This window comes from Gopherus flavomarginatus, chromosome 15, assembly GCF_025201925.1.
Source record: "Gopherus flavomarginatus isolate rGopFla2 chromosome 15, rGopFla2.mat.asm, whole genome shotgun sequence".
NCBI lineage: Eukaryota > Metazoa > Chordata > Testudines > Testudinidae > Gopherus > Gopherus flavomarginatus.
In genome coordinates, this window is record NC_066631.1 from 21,869,634 (window position 1) to 21,892,613 (window position 22,980).

General features: G+C 38.9%; 2 protein-coding genes across 8 annotated transcripts in view; one reads left to right on the forward strand and one right to left on the reverse strand.

Moving 5' to 3' along the window:
• The window catches only part of RIMBP2 (RIMS binding protein 2), a 349,201-nt gene extending 327,254 nt beyond the window's left edge, over positions 1 to 21,947 (forward strand). For 3 of the 7 annotated variants that reach the window (XM_050923458.1, XM_050923459.1, XM_050923462.1), the window contains 8 exons: positions 2,471 to 2,620; positions 5,923 to 6,107; positions 9,429 to 9,597; positions 12,340 to 12,405; positions 13,776 to 13,879; positions 16,324 to 16,395; positions 17,868 to 18,002; positions 20,391 to 21,947. In XM_050923458.1, the coding sequence (XP_050779415.1) occupies positions 2,471 to 2,620; positions 5,923 to 6,107; positions 9,429 to 9,597; positions 12,340 to 12,405; positions 13,776 to 13,879; positions 16,324 to 16,395; positions 17,868 to 18,002; positions 20,391 to 20,579 (1,070 nt within the window). In that variant the 3' untranslated portion in view covers positions 20,580 to 21,947. Of the gene's footprint in view, positions 1 to 2,470; positions 2,621 to 5,922; positions 6,108 to 9,428; positions 9,598 to 12,339; positions 12,406 to 13,775; positions 13,880 to 16,323; positions 16,396 to 17,867; positions 18,003 to 18,577 lie in introns of all 7 variants that reach the window. The other 4 variants (XM_050923460.1, XM_050923461.1, XM_050923463.1 and 1 more) reach the window with 2 other exon arrangements.
• Positions 18,013 to 22,980, reverse strand: part of PIWIL1 (piwi like RNA-mediated gene silencing 1) — a 58,928-nt gene continuing 53,960 nt past the window's right edge. The window contains exon 22 of the mRNA XM_050923508.1: positions 18,013 to 18,195. Coding sequence (XP_050779465.1) covers positions 18,172 to 18,195 — 24 coding nt within the window. The 3' untranslated portion in view covers positions 18,013 to 18,171. The remainder of the gene's footprint in view (positions 18,196 to 22,980) is intronic.

A 22,980-nucleotide genomic window follows, 5' to 3' on the forward strand; every position in this document is an offset into this window, starting at 1 on the left:
GGGATTCTAAGTGTCTTTAATAAGTATATGTAGAGAGTATGATTCTCCTCCCACTTACACTGCTACAAATCAGGAGTAACTTCACTCAAAGGAATTACTAGTGTTAAAAGAAAAAGAAGGTGTAAAGAGAGAATCAGGTCCAGAGAGTGCATATGCAAATATCAGCCTGTAACTATTAGTTGAGCCAGATAATTATCAGCTGATAAACATTCTCAGTATAGGCTGGTGTTTGCTGGATCAGTGTCTCCCTTTTCTTTTTTGTAGCTTTTTTTTTATCAAGAGTAAATATTGTTTGGGGAGAGGGGTGAATTATGCCTGGAACACTTAAAATATATTGGTCATTTAAGGTTTCCTTTTTATCACCTGTTAAAATAATTTAAGAACAAATAGTTGGGGGTCTTGAAATAATGTTGGTTAAATTAATTCTTTGAGTTTTCCTTTGACTCTGATTTTAATGGAAAGATGTGGATTGGATTGGGGACCTGATTAAATACAGGCCTCGCTTTCTCTAAACAAGTTTGGAACTCAGGGAACTATTAAATAATGACTTCACTGTTCTGTAGCTAAAGAGCAGCATTTTAAGAAGTAGATAAGAAGGAATTCATTTTTTATAATCCGTCCACATTCAAATTGATAAGTAAACAGAGAACAAAATATAAGGCTCTAATCTGCTGCTTTAGTGTGAGTTCAAGAATGCATTAGTGTATTTTGCAGTAAGTATGCTCTGTGAATGCTTTTCTGGGGAAGTCACATTAGGATTGAATTACAATATTGTCTAACACTGATAAGACGTAACCCACAGTGGAGTATTTTCAGCATCTAATGAAAGAATTACTTTCTGGTCTTCTGTGAAATAGATGAAAGACCCTATCCAGTATCATTCTTATTGTGATGTGGTTATGGTCCGGGATTCCTAACTGCCGACTTCTTTGATTGTATTGCCATGTTTGAACAAAGAGAACAGATTTCTAATAGTGTTTACAGGAACAGAACTAATGGGAAGCTGAGTTATCAGGCATGCAGTACACATTGCTCTCTTAACTCAGCAGGGCATTTAATAAAATCACCATAACCGATTAGTTAGCTATTAAAAATGTAATTGGTGATACCCACGATGTAATAATTAACCACGTCAATACTGTATGTCAATCAAAACAAGCATTGGGTAAAAATCACAAAATAGTCATCCTCTGAAGACTTGCTACAGGAAACAAGAGGATGGGCGAAGCAGATAAATAGACTGAATAAATCCAATGTATCCAATCAACCCCTGTAACAGAGCATTGTACCAGATTGATCACACTGTTGTCACTCAGGCGAAGCTCCTATTGACTTCCAAGGGAGTTTTGTCTGAGTGAGGACTGAATAAAACAGATATTATGGCTCTGTCATCATAAAAAGAGGGTTCTTTTACCAAAAAAAAAAAAAGGGCCAAATTCTAAAGTTTTTATTGGCACAAAACTCCCATTAACTGCAGTTAGTAGAGTTTTTATTCCATTAGGGCCAAAGAATGTGGGACTGCCTACATTTATCAGTATGGGATTATTTACAAGGTCACAGTTTATTCCCTTATAGAAATGTATTGAGCACTGCATATTTGCTTAGCATCACTAAAATGTTACTATTATTCTTAGGTCAGTAATATTGTTTTTATAAGGGTTTGACTGTTCATATATTGTTCTCTCCTTGAAAATTAGCTTCAAGTCAATCAACAACACAGTTAAAATCTTATGGTGATAACTGGAGTTTCCAGCTATAAATTTGCCTGCATGATATAAAACGAAAGGAAGTCCATAAAAGTGATAAATCAACTCCAGAAGGAATAGTTAGCAGGAGGGAACTCCAAAATTGTGATACTTCTAGGATAAATATTTCCTGGGACACATCTTTATCCAAAAGACCCCCCAAATTTAAAATAATTTTAGATTATTTCCCTTTTAGATTACAATATATATTTCCATTAACATCTCCTTGGAAACAGAATATTTTCAACTTAATTCTGGTTTTAGATAATCTACTTCCAAAGATAAAATGTATTTTACATTTTCCCCTTGACCTTGCAGAAGTGGGACATAGGATTACAACACTGATTGTTGTTATTTCCTATTTGTGCTATCATAGTGCCTAGGAGCCCCAGTCATGGACCGGGATCCCATTGTACTAAGTTCTGTACAAACACAGAACAAAAATATAGTTTCCTACCCCACAGAACTCAAAGTCTGCATCTACCCTCCAGCAATCCAGGCAAGTTTTAAAAAGCATGAAGGCAAGACCCTTTAAAAAGCAAACACCCCTTTCTGTATGCCTGTAGAAGAATCAGTCAGTAAAATTGCCACACATAGTTCTGCAGGTGGTTAGCCATCCTGCTCTTGCTGAGTCAGAAAAGAAGGTAGGCAAAGCCTGCCCTCAGGAGCCTCCACTGAGAAAACTATAAAGTATGTTTAATAGATCATTCCCTTTTTCTCCATAGAAATTACAATGGACAGTAACAGTGAAGGCGGTCGGTCTCGGTCAGGTAGTGAGGGAAATATTTCACCTGTAAAAGAAGAAGCTTATCGCAGAATTGATGGACACAAGAAATGGTCTCAGCAGCGTACCATGGCCTCTGACTATAGATACGGTATGCCGACCCTTCTTCATCCTTTCTGACACAAGACGCATTTAGAGCTGGGTGTTAATGAGTGCCATTTCTGTATGACAACATTGCATGCAATGCAGAATGCAAGGAAAGCTAACTCTTAAGTCCTCTCTGCCCTGCTTCCAGGTAAGTTTCTTCAGCTCAGCTCAGCTCAGCTGTAAGGGAGGAAGAGCCCTTAGTCATCCACTGATAACTGCCATTCAACCAGCTTTCCATACTGAAACAAGTCAAAGCACAGTGCATTGCATGAACCTCTGTGAAGCGACGCCTTTATCCTCCATGGCTGTTTAACATCAATTAACATCTAATGTGTGCACCTTTGAACACTCATTGATCAAAAAGATCACCTTTCAACTTGATTCATAAATCTAGCACTAAGAGCCAAAATGGGGACGGTTCATCATCATCAAACCTTCCATAGTGAGAAGCAGCACTACTCAAGCTTCAATCCTAGTTTATTGGTTTGGCTTAGGGCTGATCTGAAGCCCCTGGGAGTCAATGGGTGCCTTGCCATTGACTTCACTGGGATTTGGATTAGACCTTCAGTGAAGAAAAAACTTAAATTTATTTTTAAAAGTATGTGTACCTGCTTGTATCACTACAAGTGCTAATTGACATATGTAAGGTAGTAATTGTCTCCCACCCATTATCGATTGTGTTTGCTGCTTCATCAACATAATTGCACAAAATTCTCAGCCTTTCATAGCTCATTACACAGTGAGTTAAAGTACTTAACCGTTCCCACCGAGAGGTGTCTTAGGCCAGGTCTGAAGCTGGGAGAAGCAAAAATTTTTGTTTTCATCTTTCAGATGAATCAAAAAAGAAGTCAAAGTAAACATTTAAACAAATCAATAATAAAAATGTGTTCTTTGAGTAGATGCAGCCTTACCCCTCCCCTGGCTGTGTATAAGAGCAGCTGTCCCAGCCCCCTCCGTTCCTTTTCAACGCCCATGGCTGGAGTCAGAATGCTGTGTATCTTCATTTGACATGTCTGCTCTCCGTTTCCTGAGCCCTTTTCTTGTATGTAGCAGCAGTAGTACATTAGGTTTAGTTTAAATGTTAGTTTAGAGCTCAGGCGACATCAATGGCATTTCTAAATGACATTCCTGTATTGGACAGCTGCAGGATGGCCAACTGGTCCTCTCTGCATACTTGTGCAAACTACTATGCCATCACGGCTGCATCCAGATCAGATGCAAACTTCGGGAAGGCAGTCCTGCCGTCCTCCTTTAAATAGACTCCGTGCCCCGCCTCCTGCAAATATTGGAATACATGACTGCATCTACTCAAAGAACTAAAAATGGTTACCTACCCATAATAGTTGTTCTTGAAGATGTGATGCAGATGTATATTCCACAATCCATCCTCTGTCCCCTCGGCATCGGAGTCTGTACTTCTGATGTTCGGTGCAAAGGAACTGCAGGCTTTGGGGAAGCACAGCCTTTGTACAGCCAGGGGAAGGGCTAGGATTCAGGGTGTGAGCACCACCCCATGGATACTGCTAGGCAAAGTTCTCCAGATACGGTGCCCAGGCTGCGCACACACCCACATGGAATACACGAGCATCATGTCTCAAAGAACAACAGTTACAGGTAGGTATCTGGTTTTTAGGTTTGAGAGCAATAAGCTCTGAATATATAGAACCAGATCATCAATTGGTATAAATGAGCATAGCTCAGGGACCCCCAGTGGAGCTATGCCAATTTACATTAGCTGAAAATCTGGCCTACAGCAGCCAGTCAACTGCCTCTGAGCAAACTATAAATAACTGGGCCTCTCACAAGATGTCTACTCTGATTGCCTGAAGCAGACGTGACCATTCTGAATCATCACCATTCCGGTTCAGAACTGTTTTGATGAAGTCTGTGCACAACTCATGCTTGTAACTAACTCTAACTGACTTCAGCTGGAGTTGGCTGCCAGTCCAAGAGGGCATAATTTGACCTGTCTCACTTAAAAAACAAAATGTGCAATACTCAGAAGAAAAACCCTGTTTTGCATTTTCAGTCCATCTGACAGTGGGAATAAAACATCATTGCAACTGGGGGGAAATCCCCGTTGCCATTTGTCCATGTCCTGTCCCTGTTCCACTTCCCTTTTGTGCTTTGTGCCTGTATAAAGCTTCCTGGCTGGACTGTGTTTCCCACCCTTTGGCTGTTCTGCATTTCCTTATCCACCTTCTTTATAGTATTCTGGTCACAAGTTTCAGTAGCCATCCCCTTGAAGCTGTGCCCCTCTAAACTGACCTTTTTTTAATTACAAAATTTTTTTAATAGAGTGATCTGGCATTAGGAGTAGGTAAAGAGGGGAGGGTCATCTTAAAAAAAGTTCTATATAAATCCTTAATCAAACATTTAAATTATTTCAATAAATATATAATCTGTATGATGCAGATATCATTAAAACAGAAATATTGGGAATAAATATAGAGACTTAACATATAAAGCAGGCCTTTGGGGAAAAAATTGATAGTAGTGGAAGATCTGGAAGACTATGTGGTGTAGTTAAAGGCCTTGATTCAGTAAAACATTTAGGCAAGAGGTTGACTCCTGTTGAAGTCAATGGGACGTAAGCATATGCTTAAAGTTAAATGTGTGATGGGCCAAGATTTTCAGCAGTGATTTAGGTAGTCCGTGTTTTGGGTGCCCAACCTGACATATTTTGAAGGGACCTGGCTTTTACCATGCATTGGACAAAGGTATTGGTCCTGATAATTCCCAGTTCTGCACTGGGCTCTTTCACCTGCACAAAGTTCAATGCAGGATCAGTGTCTTAATATATATATGGGTAATATGTATTTGGCTTAAATGCAACCCTAGCTAACAGGTCTAGATGGATTACAACACAATTGTAGGCAAGAAACAAGTGTATAGGAACACAGCTGGGCCATAAACATATTTTGTTATTTTTTGTAGTATTGGTTTAACCTTAGTCCCATTCACAGGAGGGTTGGGACCGTGTTAGCAATAACTTTGTTTAAACACCATTGTGGCTAGTCGTGTCCTAGTGCCATTCCTCTGACAAATGCAAGCACAGGGCTTGACTACACAGTGCACTCGTCCATGGTAGAGGGATACAAATTCTAATGTTCACTAGTGAGCTGCGCCCTAACTGGCCTGTATAGAACCTGCTGGAGCACATTCTAAGTTCTCTAGTGCATGGTAATGTAGTCCCATTTCAAACAGAGATAGAGGAACAAATTTCAGACCTAAATTGAAACAAGTTGAAAAATTATTCTGACTTGCATTGCTGAATTTTTGGTCCTTCTGATCTTACTTTCACAGATGGATACTGTAGTCGGGACCACCTTTCGCCAGATATTTATGAAGAGTCAGAAACAGATCCTGGCACAGAGGATATTTCTCCTCGAATATTTGTTGCTCTCTTTGACTATGATCCACTGACAATGTCCCCCAATCCTGATGCTGCAGAAGAAGAGCTACCATTTAAAGAAGGACAGATCATTAAGGTGGGAATCTAAAAAACAAAGCAAACCAAAGACCTGGTCTTGGCAAACTAGTCCTCGTGGGTCCGTTTCTAGGACCTTTTCTTTAGAGCCACATGCATTTACATATCATGGCATTGAGAACTGTCATATGGCTGGTACTGATGGCGTTAAAAAAATGAGATAGAGGGTAAAAGTTTCAAAAGCACCTAAGTGATTTAGGTGCCTACATTCCATAATTTTTTTCATAGCAGGCTCTGAAGTTACTTAGGCAGTGCTCTGCTCACCATTGCAGTACCTACCCACTAGGTGGCCTACCGCTTAGTGTAATCAGCCCTGAGCTAGGCTCCCCATACAGTGCATGGGAGAGTTAGGCACCTAAGGGATGCTCAGAAACCAGCAAGTTTAGTAGGGAGCCACCTACACAAGCCAAGAGCAAAATGTCCTGGAGAAGGTTGGGGCCTAGGCACCTATGCAGCTGACCTGCTCCACCTGGCTGATGATAGGGTTTCTCTCCTCTCCTGGAGTTAAGACACTGAAGCCAGGTCAGCCCTTTAATAGCAGCTGAAAAAACGTGGCTCCTGCTCATGCTTGACCTATGTTTCCGTATGCCCCCCGTTGTCTTTGTGCAAGTGCTGTGATGTCCCCACTGCTATTGGTAGACTGCATCTGGCCCTCTTGCTGAGGGATCTTACAGATTTCTCTGTTTGCATATGTGTTAGATAGCTATCTTCATCACATCACTAGTCTGTATGAGCCTTGCATTGCCAGTGGTCTGGGGCACTCTTAAGGCTTTATGTTGCATTCCTTGCACACCCAAAACATCCACTCCCAGATGAGAAGGACATTGACTCACTTCCTAATGGAAGCTAATTGACATCCTACTTGTAAAAACTGTAACAATGGGTGGATCAGGCCCTATGTGTTTGTTTAGCAGATACAAAACACATGAATTACATTCTTGAAAACAAAATGAGTTAAAGCTATATAATTGTTAAAACACATATTATGGAAAATTATGTAAATATATTTAGTAAATTCTATTAAGTTCTCAAGCAGTGTTTTTCTTACTTTGCCTATCTATAAATTTCAATGATTGTTGATGGAAATATTTTTTGTCAAGTTTATGTGCATGTATGGTGAAATCAATGTTTACTGACATTTATCATAAAAGTCTAATTCTCCAAGTCTACTAATATAAGCAAATGATTAAAATACTGGAGCAGAATGAATATCTTCACAAACAAAAACAAGTACTTCTATATTCCCATGTGTTAGGCCTAACTGGAAATATAGCATAAAGTCAGTTATGCCAACCTGACTGAAGTCAGGCTAGCAGGGGTCTCTGGGTAATCTTTGAGTGGAGAAGTACTGAAGAAGCAGTATGTTGTTCAAAAGGTTGGAAAATAATGAGATAAGGAAGAAATGGAATTCCTGGCATAATACTACTTGTGCTATTCTGAAAATGGTTCATTAGACTCCCAGACTTCTGTGAATTACTGCCTGTTTCTGTTCTACGTCTATTCCTAACTCCCCTACTTTCCTGCTTGTTAGTGATTGTTAAGGCATTATTACTCACATAGATTAATTAGTCTTAACAAAAAGAAACATATATGATAGAAGTTTTGGTTTCTAATAATTAGTAGAAGGGGGTGGGTTGCTTAAATGCATGGTTAGTGACACGACGGAACTGTCTATAAAACCTTATGTTAGTTGTAAAGAGGCAAGCTGGTTCTTTTTGAAGACGAGCTTGCTCTTTGTTGTCGTGTGCACTCTTCAATAAAGAGCTTTTGTTCAGACTTTGCTGGTGTTGCCTGTCACTCTCGTGGTCAGACAACTAACTTTGCCATTATTGGGGCACTGGGGTCCCCAACACATGGTTTTGGGGTAATCATATCCAACGCCAACTGAGGCAATAAGTAAAATGCTTAAGGTATAGAACATCACAATACTGTGCTTCACTATACCTAGATGTTTGTATCATGATCATCTTTTAAAATGTTTAACAGCCAGCTGGATGGTGGAAGTCACTATTCTTACAATTTAAAGTACAGTTCCACTAGCCATGATAGTTACTTAGGGTATGTCTGTACTAGCTGCCGGAATTCATAAACTGCACAGATTCCCCAAATAGTAACATATAAAAATCATTGTTTTGCTGGTAAACTGAGGAGACTTGACCTGGAGTCACAGACAATAACTATGCCCTGGTCTACACTGAGTGTAGTTGAAGTTGACGTACTTAGATTGACTTACCATGGTGTCTTCACTGCAGTGAGTCTGTACTGATTAAAAAACTCAAATCCTTCCCAGCCTAATAATGTATTAGAAGGAGAGGTGGCACTCTAGACAATAATCTATAGCTTATGCACATACAATTAATACAACTGAAATAGAATCATATTCTAGATAACTCCTAAGATTCAAGGCCATCTTTTAACTAGTTTTAAAAAAAAATCAATCTAAGCATCTGCGATCTTTGTACAGGAAAGATCTAAAATAAATCAGTCTTAAAGACAACTTTAAGTAGTTCAGTCCTAGATTCAGTCTGTATTTGAATCTGTAGCCATCTTTGTTATTTGATATCAACTGTATTTTTCACAAATGCAAAGAAAAGAATATTTTAAGCTACATCATACAGTACTGAATTTTCAGATATTTTCACAAAGACAGTTTCTTGCTGTAAGCTTCATTTCATTAGTGTTTGGTTAGTATCAAAGATGGGACAAACTGATTTAATTTGGATTCACCTGTTACTGGGAATCGGATTTTGGAAACAGTTCTATTATAAGTAAAATACTTTCTTGTATGTGACAAAAACAATGAGGAGTCCAATGGCACCTTAAAGACTAACAGTTTTATTTGGGCATAAGTTTTTGTGGGTAAAAAAACTCCACTTCTTCAGATGCACCTGGTATGTGAGGTATGCATAAATCTTAGATACACACAGCATATTTCACACAACATGATTTCTTGATCTAACCTTGATTTTAATCTACTTAAAATAATAAAACTTGTTCCAATTCTTTAAATGCTCACTGTAGCCTCTACCACCATAAATAGTGATGCAAATAATATTAAGACTTTTTTGGGGGGAGGGGCTTTTAAAGGTGTTTCTCACTTATGTTTATGTCATAGCTAACAAAACAGCTGATTTCTGCTGAAATGTATGGTGTCACAAAACCTAGTGCTCTGTTAAAAAAAGCAAAAAAAATCAGAGTAGCTCTAAATAAACACAAACCCAAATCCAAAGATACCTTGCAATCCTTCAGGGACTGTTTTGTAATAAATCTCAAATATTAAAACAACATTGATTGATCAGTTTTTTATGTCTTGAATATTTAGGTTTATGGAGATAAAGATGCTGATGGATTCTACCGGGGAGAAACTTGCACAAGACTTGGCCTCATTCCATGTAATATGGTCTCTGAAATCCAAGCAGATGATGAAGAAATGATGGATCAGCTTCTGAAACAAGGGTTTCTTCCTCTGAATACACCTGTAGAAAAAATAGGTAGGGGAAAATATATGTCCACATAATAGCAATTTAGTGCTGTTAACTTGGCTGTTTGCGCTTTGGCTTTTTTTGATGATGTGGCACATGCATATAAATTTTACAGCAGTCTGCTACTCTAAGGGATACGTTCTGTGTCAACATCTTGCTTGTTTTTTTTTTAAATTCAGAATATTTAAGCATTTTCACTACTGATGACATAAATGAGGATTTGCATTTCAGTACTGCACATATTAATATATTTTTTATAGACTGATTTTCTGAAAGATTTCTAGACACAGAACAAGATCCCTCTGCTTTTGGCATGTGCAGTGCTGAGATGTTTGATAAATGTTATGCTCACTGCTGGAAAGCATAAAAAGAATCACTTGTTTGTTCTTTTTACTCTTCTACTTTAACCTACTTTACCATAAATTTAAAGGGATGGTGGCAAAGGGTTATGCCTCACATTATTCAGGTTAAGATTGCATAGTCAAAAAGTTTAAAAGATATTGATATCACAAACCAACCTTTCCTGTTTTGAACCAGTAACCTTAAATCAGTGGTTCAATGTTGTACAGAGACATATTGTAGTTATATACAAATATATTTTGAGAGGGAAAGCCATCAACAAATTTTAAATCTTTCAAAGGAGCAATAAAACAAAGACTGTAAACCACTAACATTGGTTCAGTTTTGTTTAAAAGTGAACTGTAAATGTGGCTACATAAAAACAAAAACCATCAAACAAAAAATCTCTCCAGAATTATTTGCAAGATTACAAACTGAAAATGTGTCTTGCCATGGAGGGTTTTATGTAAGTACGTTTCACAAAATAAAACATTTATAGGCTCTTTAAGATCCTCAGAATTCTCAGCTCAGTATTTCCCCATTTGTGTGCTGGAGCAGATGGACTTAAGACATGTAACAAAGGGAGTGAAAGAACCATGGGTAAAACCTGAGTGCCTAGAGGTACCTAAGTAAAATTTTAAAAAGTGCCTAAGTGAATTAGGAATCATTGACTGGGACATAGGCTCCTAAATGCCTGGTTTTAACAAGTATTTAGAAACTGAAACTGCAGATAGGCATCTAGTAAGTTTTACAAAAGCACCTGAGTCGATTAGGCACTTAACTTCCTTGCAGTTCATGTGAGGTAGGTGCCCAGCCCACTTGGGTACTTTTGTAAATCTCACTAGATGCCTGTTTGCATCTTTAGGCACCTAAATATATGTGAAAATCTGGTGCTAAGTCACTTTTGAATACAGAATTTAGGATCCTAAAGCCTGGTCTACACTAGGAAATTAGGCTGATTTAGCTACAATGCTCAGGGTATGTAAAATCATGCCCCCACCCCCCAAGCAATGCAGTTAAAGCGACCTAACCCCTGGTGTAGACAGCGCCAAGGCGACAGGACAATTCTTGTGTCGACCTAGCTGTCGCGTATCAGGGAGGTGGAGCACTGACACTGATGAGAGAAGCCCTGCTGTTGGCGTAAGTGGTGTCTTCACTGAAGCATTCACGTGCTGCAGCTGCGTATTTTAAGTGTAGACAAGCCCTTAGTCTCCTAGGGTTTGTTTACGCTGCAAAAAAAACTCCAACCCAAATCAAAAATGTGGCAGCGAGTCTCAGAGCCTGTGTCAACTGACTTGAGCTCAGGGTATGGGGCTAAAAAGAGCAGTGTAGATGTTCCCACTTGGGCTGCAGCCTGGGCTTTGAAACCCCAGTGCAGGAGGTGGATCTCAGAGCCAGTTCAAGTGGGAACATTTACACTGCTATTTTTAGCCCCATAACGTGAGCCTCACAAGCCTGAGTCATTTGACCCAGGCTCTGAGACTTGCTGGATGTATTTATTTATTTATTATTTATTTATTTTGCTGTACAGACATACTCTTAGGCACTTCTGAAATCTTTTACCCCAAATCCATATTTAAAAACAGTTATCTCAATGTGGCCTGATTTTCAAAAGTGCTGAGCACTCTCAGCTCTTGCCAAAGTCAATGAGAGTTGTAGATGCTGAACATTTGGAAAATGAGATCATTTATTTAGGTGTCTAAATATATTTTTAGGAGCCTAACTTTAGTCCCGGCAGATTGTGGCCATTCTAAGGATCTGATCCTGGGAGCTATTGCTGCAAGCACCATTGGCTTCTTTGTTACGTGCTCCTGGTGATGTCCCTCACTCTGGCAAAGCAATGAAGAAGTCTGCAGCTCAGATTTTTCCAGGAGGGGGAAAGCACTTGTATTAAAATGCCACTATCTGTAAGCATACTTTTCTTAATGTTCCGGAGTGGTCTAACTGCTAGTAACCTCCTCCCCCACTCCCACTGCAGTTCACCTTTAAATATCTTGAGACTTTAAAAGCAAGTGGCTTTTCTCTTAAATCTGGATCAAGCTTTCTCATCACACTTTAAAAGAAATGCACATAGAACCCTAGCGTTCAGAGAATACGGAGAGTTTGGCTTAATTTTGAATTAAATACAAACCAAGTGCCTGAATATGCAAACAAATTCACATTTTCAGACCCCTTTCTGTCACACAGTCTGCCCAGGCAGCACTGCTCGCAGGATCAGCCCTAAATCTCCAGTCTGTTTATCACACATGCTTCAGTCTGAATGTCAAATCAAACACTTAATTAACATGCTGTGTTCAGCTATGACTAATTTTGCTTAATCCTTTGCCCACATTAAATCCTTAAAAATTAAGAACTTTGAACAGCTTCATATCTTTTCCTCTTCTTTTATTTGTATGCATTCCTTTCCTGAAGTCAACTGTGACCGTTTCAAAGAGAGCACACGCTCTGTACACCGCAGATCCAGAAAGTCAAAAAGAGGTCTGTGCTAAGAAACAATAACTTGATTCAAGCAGTTAATGAGCTGAATTGCTTTGAGCTGTCTAGATTTACTTTTTATGCCTTTGATCTTTTAGAAGCAGAGAGGCCCCTATAGTGGAGAGCAGGCCTTCCCTTATCCTAGCAGAGTAGTATGTCAAAGGGGCCCATTGCTTCTTCAAGGCAGTCACCATGAGTTGGTCCAAGCCACAGGGGAATTGGCTTCTAACTGTAATAATCCAGCCCTTCACTTTGGACTTTTCTCCTTGCACTCTGTATAAATCCCTCCTTGCATCAGCAGCTGAGATTGCTTAACGTTCCCAGTGACTGGGTGTGTGCTGCAGTCTCCTCTGACTGAATGCTTCATTCGCAGCGAGTAGGTGTGAAAGCCAGAGTGCATGCTGCATACTGCCCCACTGATGACAGTCTTCTACTACCTTTCCCCCGCCGAATGCTCCTAGCTCATTGGAGCACGAATCCTAAGGCTGCTCCTAACCAGTTTTCCTTTATCACACTTCATAATGCTCTTCTTTAGCTCATCAGAACTGCCCTCTACGCCTGTTGTAAGTAAAACTAATAGCATGTTTCTCTTGCTGTGGCATTATCTGAAAGAATCATGCTGCTGTCATTCAGTTTTAAAATTAAGCCTGTCACAGACTTCCCTGTAAATGTTTAATGTCAGTCAATAAACATTTCATCTAATTTCCTGACGCTGTAAGTTTCACCTCTTTCCTTCTGTCACTTGCTAAAGAAAGCTGTAAACACATGGAATACTTGAAAGTGTGTTTCTGTAACCACAAGACTAATGGCAACATTCAGATTCATTTAAAAAATTGATAAGTCACTTGTCTTAGATCAAGTGAGAACAGCTCTGTTTCTTGTCCAACTACCCTGCCAAGAAGGGGAAGAATAATACCAGGCACAAAATTCCTGTTGGCTTTAGCAGGAAAAAAAGACCAGTGAGTAAAAGTGACAGTCTGCTTGAAGTGAAACAGGCTAGAATCCTGAACAGCTACTAGCCAAAAGCCTGGGGAGTAGCACCTGATGATTCTTCTAACCAAAACGATTTTAAAAAGGCATAACAAATAGTAGCTTTGCTGAGATGATTTAGAAACAGTAGGATCAACCCAGCTGTTAAAAATTAGAGTTGTTTTGGGCTCGAGGTCCAGCTTGCATCAGGAATCCATGACTATGTTAATAGATTTGGTATCTCTCTTTGGTCACCTGTCCAGCTTGCTAGAGAAATAGTCTTGAGTTGGTTATTACACTGTTGAGAAAATAACAAGAGGAAAAAAATTGCACCATGCTAGTTTTTGTTCTTCAAAATAACTTTGATAGCTTTCCTCCCCTTTCCCTCCTTATGGCTGGAACAGAAAGGAACAGAAGGAGTGGCAGACAGCAGTCTGTGTCAACACGGAGGATGGTGGCACTATACGATTATGATCCAAGAGAAAGTTCTCCTAACGTTGATGTGGAGGTATTGATTTAACCAAAAACAATTTTTATGTTTGTCATTTAGCTATCCATTGAAGTCGTGGGGTTGGTTTAAACACATGTTCATGAACATCTTTCAGGAGTTAGCTCAGCTGTGCTGAACACATTACATAGCCTTGTGGATACAATAAAATCATAATGGTAATGTATCACAGGCCTACCTGAAAACTGGTAAATTATCATAGACTCTCAGGGTTGGGAGATCATCTAGTCCAAAATCCTGGCCAATAAAGACAAAGCCCCACTTTATTTTTGTTAACACCAGTTCCCTAAATGTCCTCATCAAGGACTGATCTTACAGCTGTGGGTTTAGCAGGCCAGTGCTCAAACCACTGAGCTATCCCCCCCCCCCCCAGGAGTGTTTATTCCTTCCAATTTAATGGAATAAACATTTTCCAAAGCAAAGAGGGAAAGATCATTTAATCCCTAATGCACCTAGCATCCTTCCTTAAGAGAGTATGATTGTCAGAAGTATCACAGCTCACACCAACAAGCAGGTAGCCTGAAGCGCACAAGAATTGATTTTGAAACATGGAGATGCAAAAAATTCCAAACACCTGCAGTCATAAAATATCAAATTTTCTGCCTTAGTGACCCACTGGGCTTCATGGAAATGTATGATGTCTAACTCTATATATAATCTGTCTGTATCATGCCCTTTTAATGGTATCTTAAGCAATTATGGACTGTTTCCCAAATCTTCATCATGGTTCTCAACCTATTTACTTGTGGGCCACGTGCAGCTGTGTGTGTTATGTGGGCCACATCCACATAATATATATATACTACCTGTATAGCCCTGAGGTTGTCACATGGGCTGCAGCTTTGTGCTGATTGGGCCACAAGCAGCCTGCTGGCTGTGAGTTGAGAACTTCTGTTCTAACCTCATACGTTTCCCATCAGCAACGCAGCTAGTTTATGATGCTGTCAGTTGGTGTGTCTCTGTCTTCTCTCCATATGCTGTACCAGCTCTGTGCAGATAGTTGGCCCAGTATTACTACCCAGAAAGACCACAGACACAGCTAGGTGGTAAAGGCACTCGGCTTCATTGTCCATTGTCACAGATACACTAATATGTATGCCCATCCCAATGGACTCAGCTCAGCAGTGGGACTTTCCACTGCCCCCCTCAGCTGGACAAAGGGACAAGGCAAAACACCCCAACATTTATAGACTGACAAAAAGAACTTATGTACCACTTCTGTGTTTCATGACATCTGCTTGTTACCTCACCTTGTATCTTGCGCCAGCTGTCTTGGGCAAAACATCCCTGTTCATCACTTCTGTCAGACCCTTTGATCTGGTGCTAATCTTTTGGAGTGTGTTTACACACATACCCCGTATCTGTTACTTCTTAGTAGTGCCTGTATTTTAGCCATGTCCATGCCAACTTCATGTGAACTTGAAGCATCTGCTCCAATATATGGCCTGACTTTGCTGACTATGGTTCAGGCCTTGGGTCTTGCACCAGGCCCAGCCCACCAGGCTCTCTGTCTCTCCCCTGCATACTGGTACCTTTATTGTCATCTTAGAGCTCCTCCAGCAAACACAATTTGAAGCAGTCTTTTGAGAGCAGGCCCAACTCCTGAAACTATGTGGCAAAGCAAAATACACCTATCACACTTGCAATCTCCCCGTATTTGTTATTTAAAACACACCACTGCCTGTCTATGGAACTGTTTACTACATACTGCACTTTGGAAGTGCTTGGTAGCCTACTAATTCATATTATCTCCTTTAATCAGATTTAGTTTGCAAATAAACCCTGTAGCATTGTCTCTGTTATAGTAAAGTGGACAAAACGGTAAAGGCTTTAAATAAACAGGGCTCAGACTGTCCCCACAGTTCTGCAGTCAGCTCTCCCACCGCTTCAGGAGCACCGTCCCCCATCTCCTCCTTCCACCTCTCCAAAAAGGTTGCTGTTTGTGCCCAGCTCTGTGCAGGGGCAAAGTGGTCATGCAGTGTCTTCCATCCAACCCCCCCCCCCCACACACAGATTCCCTAGAAGAGTGACCTCCCAGAGTGTATGGGGCTGCCTCAGCAAGGAAGAGTCCTTAGTAGCACAGTTCCAATAGTGCTATGTTACCAGCATTCTGGGGCAGATTGTAGGTGGTCATATTCCCTACCCACCCACCCCCAACTCCATAAGGGGATCCTTGCTGTGATTTCCTCCCACACAGATTAGGATGAGCTGAGCCCAGGGATTTAAAGTTCACTGTTTGTCAAGAAAATGCCCAGTGTATAGTAATTAAAAAAGCTTTCTGGTTTGTTCTGAAGAATATTTTGCTCTCTAATTCAAAATGCAGATTCATTCGATTGTCTACTAACGTGGTTGGAAAAAATTATGAACCTGATGTGCCATCAGTGTAGCAAATGTTAATATTTGCACATAACAAAACATGACCAGTCACCTTCCTCTTTCCACAGGCTGAGCTTACCTTTTGTACAGGAGACATTATCACTGTCTTTGGTGAAATAGATGAAGATGGGTTTTACTATGTAAGTTTTCTATTATTTGGTTTTTTAAACTACATCAAGCAGAGCATCCAAGTGTCTCAAGCAGTAATTGGAGACGGTGGTGGTAGAATGAGCTATTAAAATATGATCTGGGAGGATTTCATTCAGGTTATAATTTCATCTTGAATATTTATTATATCAGCAAATTCATTAAACATGCCACTTTATACCTTAATTCTTAGGTACAAAGTGACACTGTAAATAGTGCTGTTCCTGCATCTCAGCTTTGTAGCTGTTTTCAAACATTGCTACAAGTTACAAGAACATCTGCCTAGTGACTTTAGCTGCAGTAAATGTATTCTGAACTGCAAGCAAGAAGCACAGCAATGTGGATATATGCCCAAATAGCTAATCAAATTGTAACTACTGCAGCTGACATAACACTGTTCGAATCAAATATTTCTAGCCATCCTTTTGCTGAGGGCTCCAGTCAGTAAAAGGACACAGATTAGAAGTACACAGAGACTGTTAGTAAACAAAGGTTACTTGCATGGGGTGAAATCCACTCCATCTACATAAAGCCTGTGCACTAGGGCTCTATCGGGGAAAAGTGCAGAGCAAATGGGGTGGTGAAATCCATCCCTCAGACCCATGGTTAGCAGCTGGAATAACAGTTGTCTGCTGAAATTAAAGCCACAGCCCCTCCCCAGCAGCTGCAAAGGGGGTTGGCATCTCCTGGATCCACGTCCACAAGAACACAGCACCTTTTCTCCATCTATCTTTATCCTATATTGCACAGGAGGGACAGCAAACACTCTTAAGAGGTTGCTTCACCCATTTTCCCTTGTGCATCTGTTATCTAGGGCAGAAATGGTATAGAGGGCTTTGCACTGGCTCTCCACTCCCAGTATAAATTTCATCCCATGCCAAGTTAGCACATTAATACCAGTAAGTGCTTAGCTCTTGTCAGGAGCTATAAAATGCTAAGGGACATTCAGATCCTAGTGTAACAGGTTTAGGTAAATTCTGATTATCCAGTGAATAATTTTACACATCCCTTTGCAAAGTCCAAAAAATAAATGCAATACTCAATACATGGCATAGCCTTCTCTGCCCCAAGATTAAAAGCCACAGTGACTTTAATGTTGTCAAAGAAGTGGATGCATAACAATCATAGGTAATCTAAACACATTCCTTTAATATACTGGGCACAAACTTCACCTGAAATTACAGAACACTTTGTGCTTATCTTTTTTTTAGCCTCTTTTTTTTTTTTTTTTTTCCCCCCCCAAGATAGGTAATTTGCACCTCGATCGGAGCCAGGACATCTAGATTCTGTGCCCAGCTCTGTCAGATTTTCTGTGAGATCTTAGGCAAGTCACTTGCTCTTTGCTCCTTGGTTTCTCTGTCCATGAAATACAGACGAGTAGTTCTCTATCTCATAGGAGTGTTACATGTTTACAGTCATTCATATTTGTAAATAACTGCAAGACAAATTGTTTATCATATTGCAGGGTGAGCTTAATGGACAGAAGGGGTTGGTTCCTTCAAACTTTCTTGAAGAAGTGCCTGATGATGTAGAAGTCTATCTTTCTGATGTACCATCACGACATGTTCAAGACACACCACTGCGTACAAAAGCAAAAAGGGTAAGCAACTACACTAAAAAATAATATTTTGTTAATTTTTTCCATATTATACCATCTCATTTCATTTGGATATTATTTATGACATTTTAAAATCCACTTACCCATTTTAGGTATTTTTAAGAGTCTTCTTAAATATGGAAAGATTGCACTGATCTTTCACACTCGTGTATCATGAGCATTTATAATTATGAACCTAAATTTTAAATTAAGAGATTCTGGTGAATGAAATATAACTAACTTCTTCAGCCTTTTCTAGTGAGAGTTCTTACTTCCTCAGACTTAAACTATACACATACACATTACCTAGATTAAAACAGGAAAAGTAGCTGGGGATGGGGAAGGAGTGGGACTACTCCCTGAAATATAAAATGTAAAGATAGCCGATTAACAAGAATGTTAACCCTTTTAAGATTTTAGTCCTACTAACAATAGTTAACTGCCCAAACCTTCCACTTTATGAAAGATTATTCATGTACAGAGTATTTCATTTTTGTTTTGTTTCATCACTGCAATATTTTTATATATTATATATTTTATATATATTTTTATTTTTTTGCTCATCTGCTTGGAAACAGAAGAAGAGTGTTCATTTCACACCTTAATAAGGCAATGTAGCCTTCACGTAAGTGAGCAACTGAAGATACCAATAAAAATATCAGTTAAAGCCACTTGACAATATCTAATGCAACAGTCTTGAAACTTAACTGTGGAAAAAAAGAAATATGTCTCCAAAATCAATGGCCCCAAAGTAACAGGATACAGACATTTACTATATGTACTTGTAAGTCAGTGTTTGCATGAGACAAAGAAATCCTTTGACATGGCTATTAAGGGTTTTTTTCCCCCCATCTAATTAGGGTCAACTTTATGAAGGTCAGCATTTGGAACATATTTCTCCATGAGCTAAATGTTTCTGTTTACATCAAAAGAAGTGTTCAATGTCTAATTGTGCTACAGACAAAAGCTGCATATTGCATTGTTAACCAACCTGAGATACACAAACTACAGGAAAAAAAGCACACCACCAACCCTTAAATAATAAGCAAGTGAGTTGTAAGCAGATAAGTACAGAAGTTTACAGAGGTATATAGTTCTGAAATGCAATCGCAAATATCTGCTTAAACTGTCTGCCTTAAAATCTGTTTCTCACAATCAAGTGTACCACAGTTTACTATGACTATAGCCATTCAGTAATTCTGAAATCATGCACACACACATATGCCACAATTTACTAGGACTGTCCGTATCAGTGCAAATGCTTATGAAACACTTTAGCAGTGGTTTGGTTTACCAATGCAATAAAAATGTGTCACTATGAAACATGCAGCTCATCCAATGAATGCATTAGACTAAATATATGGTATCTTCAGGTGTACGTTGGGGGTGCTTTACCAAGTTGTTTTTCATTAGAATTAGACCTTGATTAAAAATCAAAGTAGGCTTGAAGTCCCTTTGCTTAATAAACTGTTGCACAATAAGACCGCAAACTGCTAATGTATTAATGTTGTCTTAACTGGAATTAAAGATAATAGGGATCCCTGAGGCATGGTTTATACTACACAGTATCAGCTTACAACATACAGTACCACATTTTGTCAGCAGGGCACAGTAGTTGCAAGAAGAATATAAATAGTTATAGTAGTTTCATTCAAGTGCTTTTTGATGATTAAAATAGCTTTGTTTAAAATATTTACGAATGCTGTCATGGTTTAAGTATTGTACAACAAGGGTTTATCTTCACCTGGCAATCATAGCTGCAGCACACACCAAGCAATCAGGGTCTTCAAGCTTTCTTTGATTGCAATTAAGGTTCATTTTAGCTTTTTTTTTTTCTTTCAACCAGTGTGCCATCTTCTTAAATACGTATATACAGTATGCTAACCTGTTTTAAGAAAACGTGTTCAAAGGACATCAAAATTTTAAGTGATCATAGACCGTTTGCACACACAGTAATTCCTTCTGGAAACTGTTTGGTGTATATAGATGGACCTATAGTATATAATCCACTCTGCTGTTTAATTATATAAATATAATTCCCTAGCTATAAATGACCCTCTTCATTCGTGTACTCTTAAGAGTGCTGAAGGACAAAATTTGTGTTTTCAGCCAAAACAATGGCAAAATAAGAGTCTTCAGCGCTGTTCAAAAAACTTGAAGATCCACTGAAGTGTGTATTTTTTTTTGCTGTCTATCCCTTTGCTCACAGTGTTAGTTGTGGGAAGCTGTATTTATGTATTGTCTGTATTTCCCTATGGCATACTTAAAACTATTGAAAGAATTGAGCCAGTCCTTTTTTTTCAAGTGGGTAATGGTACAAAAATTGTTACCAACTTTCTTGATGATGAGTGCTTTCAAACATTCAATAAACTATAATAATATACCTAATAGGTTCCTCCTGAGAATACAGGTACATCAAGGAGAGCACCATCTCCCACAGTCCATCTCCATTCTGGGTCACCTACGTCATCTATGGGTTCTGGTAGTCCCGGGAGAGGCAGGGAAATGTCCTCGAAAAAGAAAAAGGGGCTGCTTTCCAAAGGCAAGAAACTGCTGAAAAAGCTGGGTGCAGTGAAATAATTCATTTACTTCTGGACAACTTGTAAAGCTTCCAAGCTATGTTTTTTTTAAGAAAACAAAACAAAAGAACAAAAAACTTCAAACTAGGGCTTTCATGACTATAAAGTACATCTTTACAGAACCTTGGCATTTTTAACTCTTTCTAATCATCAGAGAATCATGTGACTTGTTTGATCAAAACAGCAAGAAAAAAAGAAGTGGATTTGTTGCTACTAAAAAGCAATGTTGTCAATATCTGTTTTTCTTCAAAAACCATTTTGGGGAATTAAGACTAGAAGGATATCATCTTTTTGTTTCAAGGCACCTCCACACCTCTAACTCTATTGGATAAATCTCTGCCTTTATTCTCCTTTAACGTTGGGGGAAGCAGTAAAATCTTATTTGAGCCCTCTTCAAAAATGCTCACCCCAAACTAGCCTAACATTTATCTTAAACAAAAATGGTCTTGAAACTCCTAGTTTACTCAGCCTTGATGTTTTGCCTTATTAATACACAATGATTCGTACTGTCTAAATATACAGCGTATACTTTGTATGTACTGTGTATTCAAATGTCTTTTCAACCTCACAGACATGGTAGTTTAAGATCAAGTAATGTGCTACTGACTCCATTTAATGTCTGATGTAATTTTTGGGAGGCTGAAAATGTTGTGCAGGATGCATTTTTAAACATTTGTAGGAGTTCCTTTAGCAAACATTCAATATACTAATGTAAGGTAGCGTCTAAACTATCCAGAGAATGCATACAGTGTTAATAATTCAAAATCTTGTTTTATAGCTCCTGGCACTCATGTGAAAGTTTCAGTATTCTAAACAGCCAGAAAACAATAATCTTTGCTCCCCAAGTGTTCTCTCTTGTGGAAGTGCAGTTTTAAGTTAAAAATCATTTTTCATGTTATTGATGTCAGAATCAAGATAAAAATGCATGTACTAGGTGCAGCAATGAAAGACGTATGTTATACACACAAGCTGTGACTAGTTAAAAGGCTCTACCACTACAGTACAAATCTTTCAAAACACTAATTCTAATATTGGCTTCTTGAGTAAAACAATCTTGCTGGCAGACATTGCCAGTTACTATTTTGTAATTCTTGTCCATTTGTAAATTGTTTTTACTGTTTATACATACTTTTCAGATTGCCTTTCTTTTGTAATTTATGGAAGGTTTATAAATGATCAAAGCTTTCCCCATTGTGTCTTCAAAGAATTATAATGTAAATTACTGTAAGATACTACTGTGTGCTAGATTTATGAAATTAAAGAAAATTACTGGCCTAAATTTGTGGTAAAGTATTGTGTGGGCGTGTGCATGTGTACAGTTATTCATGTGTAAAATATTTTATATAAATAAATTTGATATTTTGTAGAATGCTGTTTGTTCTGTATGTTTGTTACTTCAAATAGTCACTGTGCTAGCCTTCCCCTACTTTAAAAAAAAAAAAGCGAAGCATGGCATCAAAGGTTACACCAACTGATGGCAGGCTGTATGTATCGCAACATGGTTAAGGTATTCAGACAAGTGTACAGCAATGCAGATGCAGAGAATAAATTTTCAGGTAAAGAACTTCAACTAGCTGCTTCCAGATATCTGGAAGAGAAGATCCTAAGCATACAGGAGTCAAGCTCCATAAAGGAACCTATAGTGACCACCACCGAGAAGCGGGGAACCAGCAGGAGATAATTCATTGTGCTGAGACGAGATGAAGCACAGGGAAACTCCATGTAGCAGCTTTTTGCCCTGTACTAAAACACATGATAAAACCAAGCTATTTAAGTAATTTCTAGCTCACTATCCAAAACTGAATTGACTGAAAAGAAAATCAGTTAGTTGACAGATTTCTTGCAGTGACAATATAGCTGTAACATTAGATTAGACTTTTTTTAAAAAATCCTAGTACAAGACATTTGTGCTTATATATAATTTCTATCACTTAACACTGTTCAATGATGAAGACTCCTTCCAGACCCTCCATTTCATATTAGCCTTTCCACCTCAGTAAAAAAAGCTGCACCTTACTCAGTAGAGTTTGTTGGGGAAGCAAATTCCTATGTTTCCATGCCAGAGTCAGTTCCCCGATGTTCAGAACAACTGGGTAGACAGTACCTGTACACTTCAATATTATGTATAGTTCTGCTTTTTGGGTACTATTTACATGGTGCATTCTTAAACAGTGGAAGTGTTCAATTCAATATGCATATTGCTACTCTACATTTAAAGTAATGTGGATACTTAAGTGGTCTCTTGGGTTCTAAAATTTCTCAGTTTGCAGTTCAAACTGTGATGCTTTAATTTGTTTACCATTAACAAGCCAACAGACCAAGTTAGGAAGAATGAATATCTGTCCAAGTTCAGATACACAGACCAAGCTCTAAACTAAAATGTTAATCTTTAACAGTGCCTG